We start from the raw sequence: 14,817 nt of genomic DNA, 5'->3' as shown, positions 1-14,817 counted from the left end.
TTTCTGTCTCGCATACACGACCATGGTTGTATGGAATTTACAAAATAAGCCCAAACTTGTTTAATAAATTGGGTAAATGTGATGCGTTTCTTTAGATCATTGGATAAATGTGATGCGTTTCTTTAGATCATTGGATAAATGTGATGCGTTTCTTTAGAAGCCTCTTTTCAAACTAATTCAACAGGTCAAGTCAGGTTGAGCAGCATGTGTTGCCCACCTCAGAGACCCTGGCTGGCAACCCTCCAGGCCAACATGTGGTCCAGTCCCACCCTCCGGAAATAGCCATCTATCTGCCGCAGCCTGAGGTTATGTGGGTGTCCCCTTGGCCTGGTCCAGCCGCTTGGGTCCTCAGCAATGAGGACTCCCTGGATCACAGGCAATCAAGCCACATGTCTGTAGTGCCGTAACTGAAGCTCCCTCACAATGCAGGTAATGTGCCTTATTCGGGACTCCTGTAGTAACCGCTTGTTCAACACAAAGTCAAACCAGCAGTACCTCAGGATTCTCCGAAGAGACACGGTACCAAAGGAGTCCAGTCTTTGTCTCAGCTCACTGGACAGCGTTCATGTCTCACAGCCATACAGCAAGACAGGGAGAGCCAGGATTCAAAGGCTTGGACTTTCATCCACTTACAAAGATATCGGGAGCCACACGCCCCTTTCCAGCGACCTCATGACCCCCCCATGCTCTCCCAATCCGTGATTCGGTGTCCCTGTGTTGTCTGTAGTGTGAGGCCGTGTGCCCTGGGATATACCCTCCCGGGATGGTTATACTGCAATTACCGTCTTCATAAAGCATGCACATAAAGCATAACATATATGCTCAATTGCTGTTTGCAACCACAGAGTATCAGACAGAAATGCCTACAGTGAGGAGGATTGTTGATTGTTGTGAAGTTTATTTAAAAAATCATCCAAACATTGAACAGACTATCAAAGTACACAGAATCTGAAAAACACATTAAGATGAAAAAAAGTAATTATGTCTTGACATCCCAGACCAGGACAGGCAATTAAAAAATAGATTATGTCATCTGTCATCAGTGGAAATAATATTAAGTTTATATATCAAAAAGTAATTTTATCTTGGCAAACCTGGCCAGGACAGACAATTTAGAGATGGATGATATCATCTGTCTTCTCACCAATAAAATCCCATTAAACTGAAACATTACATTTATACAAATTAATACAATAGCACAATAATTAGTCACGATAACAATAATAAAAACATGAGTTTTTAATTGAAGAGTAAATTTCCAAAATTCAATGTCAATTTTTGTAGTTTTTGAATTGAGACCACTAATGACCTAAAGTCAGGCTTCCTTATCAATATTGAGAACCAAAACTCACTAACTCACTAATCCAACTTCAAGAAGAAAACAGAACTTTCATTACAATTCCTCCAATATATATCCTGTGGACTGAATGAGTTTTGGAAATTTGCTCTTCACTTAGACCTTAATTCCACACTGTCTGCCTTATACAATACTGCTCAGGAGTAGATGTTGAGATACAGCCACTGAAAATAGAGAAAAAAATTGGTTATAGTTTAGCAGAAATTTCCATTAACCTACCCATCTTTGTAACCAATACTGCCAACTACTAAGCCCCCCAAAATACAATTACCTCTTTTTCTTTGAGGTACATGCCTTTCCCATCTGACAGGTTCTTGAATATTTCTGTGAGAAAATGATTCCACATATTATGTCATATTCACCAAAATTACACGCATAAATGCAAGTACTAGTATTTACTAAGCATTAGTAGTTCTGTGCATTCATTTTTGTGCCATAAAATGGCAGTTTCTAAAACTCCATTTATTTGACACTTGCCATCTTAAAATGTCTAGTGGATAAAAATCGATTTACTGTATACCACCATGTGGTCAAACTCTCGAATCAGAAGGGTGTTGAGTAATTTTCTGTATCCATGTACACAGTGCCAGCTACTGTAGGTAAACCACAGTAGTAAATTAATGCACAATTACGATCTTTGATTCTAACTAATGTTATTTAACAAAAATGAAAAACCAAGAAAATGGTAAAGGTCTCATAGACAACACTTCTGGTGACCAGGACCTGTGATCAGTGATTAATTATCAAAATAATTTACTGATGTAATGCACTTGTAGTCCAGTCATACTTTACAGTTCTGTTTAACCTGCCTAAACAAGATGGTACGCTAGTCTGGTTTTAATAATTGGTAAATTTTACCCATGATGGAGCTGAATACGTGGAGGTACAGAAAGGTAAATTAATAAGACAATAGCTCAGTATTTATATTTACATTTCTTTGGCTACACAGCAGTGTGTTTAAAAACTTATAATGCATGGCTTGGAGTTAGAGCTTAGATCGGGCCCAAAAAATTAAACCCGACCCTACCCGAGCCCGTGCACCTTGTGTCCGAGCCCGACCCGGTCCGACACATTAACTGTAATTATGAGCCCGAGCCCGATTTAAACCCGACTATTTTTTAATACGTGAGCCGTTGTAACAGACGTTCTCAACTACAATTCTAAGTTGTTTGAACTACAGAAATTAGTTTAGATTTATCTTAATGAAAAATGCAACAAGGACGAAGCATGTAAACTGCATTGTTTGTTTATTCAGAATGGATTTTTGAGATACGTTTAGAAGAAAAGCACGTTTTCACTTGATCCAGTTCGCTTGCTGCTGGAACCAGTTTGTGTGCTCGGCATCGAACTTTAAGTAAAGGGTTAAGAAAAAGGTTAAATCCTTCCGTAAGCAGCCAACGAGGTATGTGTTAAGTTTTAGTTAAGTTTGTTGTATTTAGCCATGTAAATGTAAATGCTAACTGAGGTTCGTGTTAACTGTATATGAATTCTCTAAGCTGTCTTTATTGTTATTTATGTTTATATTTCATTTGAATTTCAATGTTTGTTAGCTAATATTGTAAGTAAATGTGCTTGATTTTGTGTTTCCGTATCTGTATTTAGTTCTCACGTCTGCCATGATGGTGATAATAACGAAGCCACTGTCTTTCGAATAAACCGTCGGCTCAGTAAATGCAAAGGACTCTTGTGCTCGTGTCTTACGGGAGGGAGCTACATTTATAATTATGGCATAGCTCTCCACTCAATTATGCTAATTAAGTAATGATTAAAAAAAAAAAAACCACACACAAATGCTTGATCATGGCCCCGCCCGGCCCGACCCGGCCCGGCCCGGCCCGGCCCGGCCCGGCCCGGCCCGAAGATAGTGGCAGGAAATATCGGCCCACGGGTCGGGTCGGGTCGGGTCTGGGCTCGGGCTCGGGCAGAGAATCTAAACTCTACTTGGAGTCCATTATCCTTTACATATTTAACCTCCAAAACTGGTCATAACTTAACCACGGTAACCATTGTGCCCTTGTGATAGTGATTAATGGAAAAACAGAAAAAACTTTATCAATCACTAGAGGGAGATTTGGGCTTTACGGCAAGAAACAGAAAGACAATGGGACAAAAAATAGTCAGTGACATATTTAAATAATAAACATTAGAAATTAGGTCTTACTTTGTACCAGAAATAAATACAATTATGCAAAAAGGCTGTAATGTGCCAACAGGATTTATCAGACTCGGGAGAATTCCTGGTGGGTTGCTTAGCTGCTGTACCGGTCAGAAACAAAACAATTTGTCTAGTCTAAGATTGGGCCACTCGGAAACAAAACACTTTTGTGTTGAAGATTTTACAACAACGCTTCAAAATGTCATCCAGCAAGTCCCCACCCACCCACAAACACACACACACACAATAGACCACAATTGCAGGGTTGCCAACTCTCACGCATCTTCCGTGGAACTCAGGCTTTCAGACTCTCACGCAAGAAATCTTACAGCAAAACTGTATTATTCCATTACAAACCTAAAATTAGCTGCATCAACAGCATTGGGGTAGTTTTCAAATGCTACAGACTAATAACAAGATGATAAAACATACAGTACATGTAAATGCGTGTGCATGTGTGTGACTTGTCTCGAATTGAAAATCTCACTCCAGTAAGCTGACTAAAGTCGGCAACCCTGCATTGCTTTGCATAGAGAAACGCGCAAATACGTGGCACGCGTGTCAGTTTGATTGTTTGTCATTTTGAACTAAGTGACCACAGTACTTGGTTGCGAAAGTGCCACAACTAAACACTTGACATTGCTAATCACTGGAAGTTTCTCAAATGATGGATGTTAGACAGAGACCAGACGGGGCTGAAAAAGTCAGACTGCTTGAACAGTTCAATATGCTACCTATTATTTATTTTCTTCTTGAAATGTCAGTAATAAAATTATCAGGATAAGACTTGAACTGTGTCATCCTTTATCGAAGTTCCCCCAGAGCAATGATAAAATGTGCTGATCTTGGCCATAAAATTTCCTGGCTGGGGCCTAGTATTTATATTAAAGAAGTAACAAGAGTAAATAATGGGGGAAAATGCATATGTACTGTAGCAGTTCTGAGGAGGAACTCACTGTTCAAGCTGTCCAGACGCAGCATGAGGAAGATGAAGCTCTCCATAGTGATTTCCCTGGAAGAGCTGCCATGGCGCAAGGCCACCAGGTTCAGCAGGTCATCGCTCACGGTGACGCCTGGCAAAGCAAGGCAGAAATGCTAGTGTAAAAAGCACAGGGTGTTGACACAAGCAAACTACAAACAAATGGCTTTCATGGGCAGAGTTTGGGGGGGCCAATCGCCTGAATCAAAATTGCAGTTAATTGGCAATTTGGACACCTAAGCCAGTCTGGAAAAAGACGACCCCTCCTGCATTGGCTAAATTGCGATGTAAGTGTTTTACCTGTATAGCTAACAAATTGCATGGATTTAGCAGTTGTCTGTTTTGGTTAGTTGTTTGAATGCAATAGTTTACCATCAAAGGTCAGTAAATCGAGGGTGTAGTGAGGTTATAATTGTGCTCTGTGCTGGCACTTTGCACCTTTGCATTAGAGGTTTGTTGGTACCCTATAGGTAGACAAAATAATAGCCTATGTATGCATCAGATGCGTGCGTTAAATCATAAGGTAAACAAGATGCGGGGATTTTTTTTTGCCCCCATCAAGTGCAAACATCAAACTCCGGTCTTCAAGTCAGAAAGTAATTGGAATTATAGGAGGTTCTCTAGCAGTTTCAGGTCACACTATCTGAAGTGGTTGGGCTTGTGCCCAGGGCCTGTGGCTGTCTCTGCACTCTGACCCCAGCCTGTACTCAAATAAATGCAAATAAAGTACCATGTCTTTAAAAAAAATTTTTAAAACAAGAAACATAAGCATATTTCCTGAAAATTAAACACAGTCTCAATTCGATTAGATGTCGGGGGCACCTGCGGCTTGAATTGCACTCCGCAGTTCTTTCAAAGATAACTTTCCAGTACGAGAAACATCCTTCCTGATGAAAATGTCCTGTGAAGCATTAAAAATATTTATAAATAGCAGCCATGCATGCAAAATGCAAGGTTAGTGTTTGTGTGAGATATGTGGCTCTATGGAGGATTATATACCTTGTAAGCCTGAACACGTTGCCACAAACGTGAGAACTCTGCGTTTTTCAGTGTTCCAGTGACTGAAAGCTGTGGACGAACCAGTTAAGGGAATATTCCCGACAAGCTTGACATAGTGGTTTGAAAGCCAGGAAATAATCTGCAGGCCCACACTTAACAATATTATTTAATGAGTGCATGGGTTAATTCTTACAGTACGAAAAAAATCTGTATAATAATTAGAATTCAGTTATAAATAAGTAGCTAGCAAAAAAGCAATTTACTTACAGGAGTACGAATAGGAAGAGGGATTAGAAATAGCTATGGATGTTTTCATACTACAGAGATAAAGGATACATCCATCATCGCTACAATACTTCTGCACATTTCCAAACCAAAGCCACCTGATGACATGTCTGGAAAAAATAAAGCATTGTATCATGATTACTTTAACAACGTATCTTCGCTGCCATAGTATGTTTCTTAAAGTACAATACAGGATAACCCCACAGGGTACGCTACACCCAGATCAGAGACACAATTACTATTATACAAAAAAAATATATTACTATACAAAAAGCTTCACTTGATATTTTTCTGATTTACTCTGGTTCGGAAGCCCCTTTTCTAGGGGAAAATGTCACAATGATAAATTCATGGTTGTTCACTTGTGGTCCTGCAGACCCAAGTCTTCGATCATTCAACACATAATTAAGAGCCTAGACAGGGTCCTAACAGACAAAAAAAAAGCCATGGTTTGAGTAACTGGCTGAAAGTAAATCCTACTGTACTTAGCTCTCTGGAGCTGTAATTTAATAGCCCTGCCATTTGCCGTAATAGATTAAGATCGTACCTGTGACCACATTCTCATTCAGAAGTTTCTGTAGTTGTTCCGCATCAACTTCCTTGAGCTTGTTCAATCAAAGAACAAAAAGCAAAGTTTGATTTTATATATAAGCTATATTTATTTAAATTGTATGTTTGAATACCTTTCACGCAATCTAATTGCATGCTTGTGGACTTAAATACAGTACCTTATCAGAGTATTGAGCAAACACTGATTCGTGCTCAGTTGGGGCATAGCTGGAATAGATTTTCTGAAAAAAATTAGAAATCTTAAGTTTCAGTTATACGGCAGGTAGAATTTATGCAGAACTGTCAGGAAACACTAGGTACTATAAATCAGTGGGTTGGACAATGAGAGGACATGACTGGGATTCACTGATTTCGTAATTCCATGTCAATCAATCATCAAGGATCTGTGTCCACAAATTTCTCAGTTAATGAAAACCAGCTGGCCTTTATTAATTGTGGCATTTCTCTTAATAAACCTCCTTCTGCTGCTTTGAACTCTGCTGTTCATCTACACCTTCTGTCAAAATCATGCAGTAGATCTCAAATTTCTGGAAAACGTACATTTTGCTCTAGGAATGAACGGTGAGAAATAGAACCAGTGAATGTTGGATTGGCAGTAGTAAAAGAGAAAGAAGCAGGAAAAACATGCAAGTATGAAAAAAAAAACGCAGCCAAAAAACAGCCTATTAAGTTAAAAAGCAAGGCAGTGAACCACTCTCCCTCTGGCCAACTGAATCTCCCTTTGTGAATATGGTTAGCCTGCATGTTGTTCTATAAAGACATGCTCAGGTGTATCAGCCAGCCTACATATATAACTGGAGAAGTTAATTTGCTCCTAGAACTTTTGGCCCAAGTGCATTAGTGCCTGACAACCTGGCAGTTTGCCCTTGGATGGTAATCTGGGATTTGGCATAGTCACCACCAAACTGGTCTAACCACATCAAAGCCACAGGACATGGCAAGCAGTAGGCAGGTAAGCCTCATGCCCCAGGCTCAGCGGGAGCATGTTTGACAGTGGATTAACTGATGCAGCGCAGCATAAATCTGCCACATTTCTACTGTGTAGCCAGAACTCCCATAAAAGGACGGAGCCCTGAGCTGTACCTTGTCGATGGGCATGTGGTTCTCAGCTGAGCAGTCACTAAAAAAAAATAGAAATTTTTTAAACATTCTGGATACCATTTGAGCAATTGTCATTTATTTGCAAAAAAACCCTGATTAATGCATTTTTCACAGCCATAAACTGATTCTGTTTTTGACAAGCGGCAACAGAGGTTTTCTTTGTCTCAAGGATGATAAATGTCTCACTTTTATCAATATCCAATTAAGCGAGCTTGATACGAGTTAAGGCAATCTTTGGAAATCAATAATATCTCTATGTGTGCTATCCATTATGCAGTATCAATTATAAAATAAGCGCAATATATTCTGCGTTGTAAAACAAACAAATCCAAAGTTCATGGAGAACTTAATCTTTCATGTTCAGTCATACTTTCAATGAAGTCCAGTTGACACAGTTTGCCTGTGGCAAATATTTATTATTTGCTTAATCACAAAGTGTAGCCCAGTAGTTATGATATACTGTACACCAGAAGTGTCAAACTGCAGTCCTGGGGGGCCGGAGCCCTGTGTAACTTAGTTCTTTCCCTGTTCCACCACAAATGATTCAGCTCAACAGCTATGTGGTAATTAGCACAAGAAGTTGAATCAGGTGTGTTAAACGAGGGGAAACCCAAAAATGTGAAGGGCTCCGGCCCTCCAGGACTGCAGTTTGAGACCCCTGGTGTAGACCTAAACCAAATTATTACCAATTCTTAAATGCAGTTTAAATGCAAATGCGTCACAAAAGGAAACTTACCCAACAGAGATCTGCATCTTTGAGAAAATCATCAAGAGGTAGGAAGCCGGTTCTTCTGGGTTAAACGTCGAGGGCACAATAACATACTTCCCGGGAGGTAAATAGAAGACTTGGGTAGTTTCTCGAACATTCATGAAATCTTTCGTTACTGATATTGGGCTGCTGTTCTTGAAGAATGATGCTGAAAATTTCCCTTTGGCATCCCGCAACTGGAAGGTAAATAAAAATGTATAGTATGTATAACATACAAACATAAGTTAGGTGGTACATGTACTTGTAGTATAAACATGGAAACATTTTGCCAACATGACAAAAAAGCTTACTTACCTCTGGTGGTACCTGTACAATAAACGGATATTACAATGGTGTCAGTGTAAAATTAGAGCATCAGCACAATAATGAAAGCACATAATGATTTTTTTTTATTTTGCATCCTTCAAAAATAAATTGCCATAATACAAGCTATGACGAACTACATCATAGTACCTGAAGCACAAATTACTTGGAATTTGGTATAAAAGTTAAGCACATTTTCGTCTGGTAATAATTCATAGCACTAGGAGTAAAATTAAACATTGCAAGGAAGAAAATTACTAACCGCAAACAAAGTGAAACCAATATAATGATTGGGTGAAAGGGACCGACACCCATTGTCTGGTTTCTGCAGGAGAGATACCACCATGTTGGTGGAGCCAGGATGATCACTGCCCTTGGTTCCACATGTCACTTGATACTGCGGATTCATCCAGAATGTCTCTGTACAGCATTTGAAGATAATATTTTAGGAAATGCCCAGAAACAACTAGATCAAATGTGTATGTCCTTTAGAGCTGGCCAATTAATTGAATTTACATTACAATTTTGGCTTACAACGATTTTCAAAACAAAATAATTTAGATAAAATGATTATTGTGTCACATTTCATTCCCAATGATGTTCCTGTTTTGTCTTATTGTTTTGCTATAAATCCAGCGCCCCCCCTTTCCAGCCCCTTTTATTTGTTTCTCAGTTTAATTATATTTTTGAGTTGAATGAAATCCATTTTTTCAATAAATGCAGGATATTTCCAATGTCAATGAGTAATAATATTAAATAATCGCGATCTGAATATTAACCAAATTAATTGTGATTATGATTTTCGCCATAATTGAGAAACCTTCATATCCTTGCCATTATTATGAGACTAAATAAATCAATTGTCATGCAATGTTCATTTTCCTGGCATAATCTCAATGTAAACGCCTTTGTGGTTGTTTTGGTTTTTCAAGAAGTCAAGTAAGTTGAGTAGAGCAATGTGTTCATATCAGATACCTCTAAACTTCATGCATCCACCTGCTGTCGTCCCAGCAACCCATTTGCCCGAGTGACAGGAGGAACCCCACTGACTGGGAGAATCGTCAAGAAACTCCGGAGTGCGACAGCAAATATCCACCTCTTCAAAGTTCATTGTAAAATCCTTCATAGACATCCTGGAAAATGTACAACCATCTCATTCATCTGTTCAGGTAACAGGTAACAAAATAATTTATTGTTAATTGAGTTTCTCCTTTTTTAAAATTTTGATTATAACTTTTAATGAAAAAGTGATTGTTGACACATGTATGTACGAGGCATATTACACAATTAGATTTTTAGATCAGTGTCATTTTCTTTTAGATCAGTGCCATTTTCTTTCAGAAAGTCTTACCAGAATTCTCCATCCTTACAGATCTGCAAGCAGCTCATCTTATTTTCTACAGTAACTGTATTCCACGATGAAGATCTGATTTACAAAATACAGAATGCACTTTTTGCTACTATAAGGATCTATTATTTGCATCATTTTTGTGCAATTATGAATAAAAAAAATAAGCGTTGCATCATTTTTGTGCAATTATGAATTAAAATAATCAAAGAAACTAATAATATCAGATAATTAGATAGTGACATTAATAATCCTATGACAGCATGGTGCTCATCGTCCAAGCTAAAATTAAATACATACCACTGTATGCCTAGTTTATCTATATCCACATACCACAATAATTATTATTATATAATATTATATGTCATAGTTCTATCTTATTTTATATTTATATATACACATATACACATACTCACTCGTCACTCCAGTCTCCATTCCATTCTCCTCTACCCCATGGATTCCAGATTCGAACCAGATTCACAGGTCTTCCATGGCTCATGACCTGCATTTGTTAGACATGTGATATATCCACCCATTTCTACAAGAAGAGTGTACACGCAAACACACAGACAATGAGGAGGAAGTGCACACATAACGAGCCGGGCCAGTAACTACGTGAGGCTATAATGCTACCAACTAAGCCACCACAACTGTGTGTGTATAGTCCTGCTATAAAGCGACTAACGCTTTCCCGGAAAAACCTCATGTTCACTAAAATCACAATATCCAATGGGAAACACAGGGTTAGAGGAATGCGACTCTAAAACTTAGTAACTTACGCCAAACGAAGTTAACATGAGTACAGTCTAGAAGATCGAAGCAAATGTAAGTGAATTATAAAACGTTGATGTTTTCATATTATAAGTTGCCAGATGTTTTTAGATTTTTAGAATCTAAAACTTTGACGTGTGCAATGCGTGGATGTACAAAAAAGCTCGACTCTTTCACATTTCAGACATCCTACCTCTCAGAGAAGTTACGGGAGTCTCCCGCGTGCTGATAGCGACTCCCTCACGGACATTGTGTTTAACAGAGCGCGCGCGAGAGTGCAATCGACCAACCAGGCTCCATGGAAACGGTATAATTCTGCTACTGTAAAATCTGTTTAAATGCAGTAAGTCCCTTAAGGTTTTTCCTTAACTAAGGAAACATTTTAAGGAATTCTGTGCAACACCCATAAATAAATCCGTCAGCTAAGGAGAAATGAAACGTCAGGTGTCATAATTAAGTTGTCCAATGCTACCGGCCCCAGAGCTAATCTGGAATGTTTGGAGAAGGAGGGCTGGTGTCACGGAGCAGTTGTCAGCTGTCAGGGGTCCCGGAGATTCCGGGAAAAGATCTAGAACCAATTTGTTAACAAATCGGATCCATTTCGATAGCTGGTCTTGCGTGCGAGTAGTTTCTCGCTAAGGCCATATCGCGTTGTATTTCGCGTAGTGCTTTTTTGTCCGACAGAAAGTCGCAGAAATACAAATGCGATTCCGCGTTGTGTTCGACTTGGGTACTAATACAGTAATATACTATTAGACTTATGTATTGATTAATCACAAAGTAAGTCTTAGTTACCGGTCTGATGTTAATTCATCATTAATAAATAGTGACGCATCTTTTATCTCAAGCAGTTGCTATATTTGTCACTATATCTGTTAATTCTGTAAACCTGAATTAAGGAGCAAGTAATGAATAACTCAAGTGAAATATTGATTTAATGCTTGTTCATCATTAATAAACCGTGATGCATCATTAATCTCAAGTAGCCACTATATTTGTTCATGATTTGTTCATTATTTGTACTAAGTATCTGTGTGCCACATCAAGTAAAGTGTTACCAATAAATCATTAATATCTATTTATAAGTTATTCATTTTTCCTGCATTTTTAATACCAACATACCTTCACAACTCCAGTGATAGCATAGGCATGGCCCTGCACTATCCCATTGGGTAATTTCACATTTTCAGGAGTTGCCTGAAATCAATAACATGATTTTATACAATGTATCAAAATAAAATGAGCATGCTTTTCCAAACCGGAGGAGAGCATTTCACCTTTGAATTCTAAACATGGCAGGTTGGGTGTGATCCTGCATTTATACAAATAAGAAAAAAATAGCTGCACTTGAACACTCACCCCTTGAGCAGTCCCACACCCCATTAGGGACTTCAATTTCTCAGCCCTGTTCATGAGATCCCAAAGATTTGGGGGTGCTTCCTTCAGCTTATACATCACATGGATCCCTCCAGTGAAGTCCATCATGGCTTCTGACACATTCCCAGCTTTCAGGTCTGAGTATGACCCACACACTCTGAGACATACATGCAAATTGAAAGGTTAGCCAGTATTTAGCCAGTGCCAACTGTTGTTTCATTAGACTAAGGGTTGCTTTCTGTAATATAGATAAACCAGGCATTCGAGTGGTACGGAATCCAAGGTGACCTACTTGGCGTAGGCCTTTTCTAGCAAGGCAGCCCAGAACTCATTTTTAGTTGTTGGATGAACAAAGATTAAATTTCCATCAATTGTTGGCAGCTTATCGTCGATCACGACATCCACCCACGCTCCAAATCTCCAGAACTGAATAAAAATGTGAGTAATAATAGACATGATGGACATTGCTTTTAATAAGATCATCTTGCAGTAATATGTGCAAACAGTACGGCTTTAAGCCTGTTACCCTGAAGTGAAATATCCCAGCATAATCTCTCTGAAATCCTTGGTCATTCGGCACCACCTGTTGCAGCATCTGCGGTTGACATGTTAACGCTCCGACAGATGCCAGAAACCAGCAGTCACCTGCAAACAAACAGAGGCCCAAAGGATGTTCGTTAGAAAATACATAAGTATTCAATCAAAGCGTTGTTTGTTATGCCAAGCCTGTAGCCAGACATGAATATGGGGAGTGCAGCAAGTTTCGTGGGGGGAGGTTTTCAAATTTATAAGCTTATTTTGCTTTTATATCTGGTGGTTGGGAGGGAACGGAATCCTGGGAGGAGATACAAACCCCTAATTGATACATATATGCTCAGTGTGACCCTATACTAATAGAGTGCCATAATAGCATAATAATAGCAAAATCTTATTACCCAAACATCCTTGAGCGATGTCAAATCTTGAAACTCCATCCACAGATAAGCATGGAGATGCTACCATTTTCTGAAAGAATCAACGCTTTTTATTAGTAAGAATCTAAATAAAAATACAAATTGCTGTACAGTTAAGACAAACAGTTATAGCATTTGACAGTACATGATCTCTTTGATTAACATCATACTCACATCTTAAAATTTCTATTTTTATTAGAGCACCGGCTAGCATACAGTTCTGTTACTCAGAATACTTCCAGACATTGTACCCATTAGAACATTGTGCTAAATTGGTTGTAGTTTATAAACAGGAAATTAAGTCAGATATTTGTTTAAGCAGAGAGATGGTGTTGTGACTCAATGTTTATTTAGTTGTCTAAAATAAAACTGATTTAATAATTTCATGATTTCCATTTGGTACAATGTCAAACTGTGGTGGTGGGTAGCTAAAGCAATGAGGTGGTAAGATAATCAATCTTACAATATTACAATAATGATTTTTTTTTCCAAAGAAAATAAATAACGTGATTTTAAATGACAATAACCTGTTAGCAATGAGTTATTCAAAGTCTAAAACAGAGGAGGCACTAGGACCACCAGCTCTATGGACCATCCACCTCTGATGTCCACATTATTTTTCTTTGGAATTAAAAGCAAAATCACCAGTATTTTATTGTGTCCTCCTTACTATTATAGCTAAAGAACTTCCAGTGTACCGTCTGGTCTGTTGCTACAGTTCTTACTCTTGAAACAGATGATATCACACATTTCTAAGAAAAACTTTACTTACATGTGGTCTTTTCCATTCTACTCTTGCCATCATCTTGGATGACAACAGTTTAGGGCCAATGATTCTACTGTCTGGGGGAAATGTGCTGTCAATAAACCTCTGTCTGTTCTTCAGAAACTGGTCCCGTAGCCAGTAGAAGTCTTGGCCACGAAATTTCACAGGGTCAGTCACAGTGCCCATCCCACCCTCCTGGTTCCGGTCCTTGATTATGTTCAAACACACACCGGGGGGAGGCATCTTTGCGTACAAATTCTGTTGAAAACATTCAAAAATGGGTCACACTAACAATTCAAGTGCAATTTAGCTATAAACAATTTTCATTTAGTACAGGTACATATGAATGCACTAAATGTTAAATATTAAACTATGTATTTGAAACGATCACAGGCAAATACAAATTCTACTACTTTTCAAAATAAACATTTGATAAAACTATTTTCTAAACGCATATTAAATTAATTTCCTTTTATCAAGACCTGCAAAGGTGTATAATATTTTACTTTTTACAAAAAATATGGGAAATCACAAACAGAGGTTTTCCTATTGTTAATAGGCATACTTACATTTTATACAAGTTTGGTTTTCTGATTTCAAAAAAATGGACCGCAGTTCGGATTCCTTCAAACCTTAAGGAAAAACAAAAGGAAAAGCTCCTCACTCCCGTGTCCTTGTCTGAAGCTCCACCTGAGCTTGAGGGAGTGTTTTATAGCACCTTTGACAAACAAACTTTAGCTTGCAGAACTTGCTCCGCCTCTCAGGTGATGTATCAGGTTTTTTTACGTCAGCCTTAGTGTTTATACTGTGCAATTGTGTCAAATCTCCAGTCTTACTCAATTACAGCTTTACAGTTTCAGCACAAGGATCTTACTGAAGTAATCAGTAATTGTTTCCTGTGCTACCTAAGACGGGAAGGTTAAAAATAACTATGGCCTAGCCAATTGGTTTTAACTGTAAATTGCAAATTTGTATTTGTGTATTTATTTGTGCATATGGTAAAACCTATAGTTTAAGGTATGGTTCTTAGATATTAATAAACTGTTCCTAATCATTTGCACGGGGTATGCGGATATAGAAAATG

General features: G+C 38.4%; 1 protein-coding gene across 1 annotated transcript; it reads right to left on the bottom strand.

The window, feature by feature from the left end:
• Nucleotides 1-878: 878 nt before the first annotated feature.
• Nucleotides 879-14,447, bottom strand: LOC111844667 (calpain-9-like). Its single transcript, XM_072698824.1, has 22 exons — nucleotides 14,303-14,447; nucleotides 13,740-13,991; nucleotides 12,950-13,019; nucleotides 12,541-12,659; nucleotides 12,307-12,440; nucleotides 11,997-12,171; nucleotides 11,760-11,834; nucleotides 10,283-10,368; nucleotides 9,870-9,944; nucleotides 9,494-9,651; nucleotides 8,781-8,938; nucleotides 8,510-8,521; nucleotides 8,183-8,391; nucleotides 7,429-7,465; nucleotides 6,504-6,566; nucleotides 6,323-6,380; nucleotides 5,827-5,885; nucleotides 5,491-5,559; nucleotides 5,314-5,392; nucleotides 4,469-4,585; nucleotides 1,629-1,681; nucleotides 879-1,521 (listed from the first exon to the last, which is right to left on the bottom strand). The coding sequence occupies exons 2-22, from the start codon at nucleotides 13,974-13,976 to the stop codon at nucleotides 1,495-1,497; spliced, it is 2,070 nt and encodes a 689-aa protein (XP_072554925.1). The 5' UTR covers nucleotides 13,977-13,991; nucleotides 14,303-14,447; the 3' UTR covers nucleotides 879-1,494.
• Between the last annotated feature and the right edge of the window lie 370 nt (nucleotides 14,448-14,817).

The sequence above is a fragment of the Paramormyrops kingsleyae genome, chromosome 14, assembly GCF_048594095.1.
Source record: "Paramormyrops kingsleyae isolate MSU_618 chromosome 14, PKINGS_0.4, whole genome shotgun sequence".
Taxonomy (NCBI): Eukaryota; Metazoa; Chordata; class Actinopteri; order Osteoglossiformes; family Mormyridae; genus Paramormyrops; species Paramormyrops kingsleyae.
The sequence above is the reverse complement of the archived record's forward strand: the minus strand, read 5'-3'. Positions and strand labels throughout refer to the sequence as shown.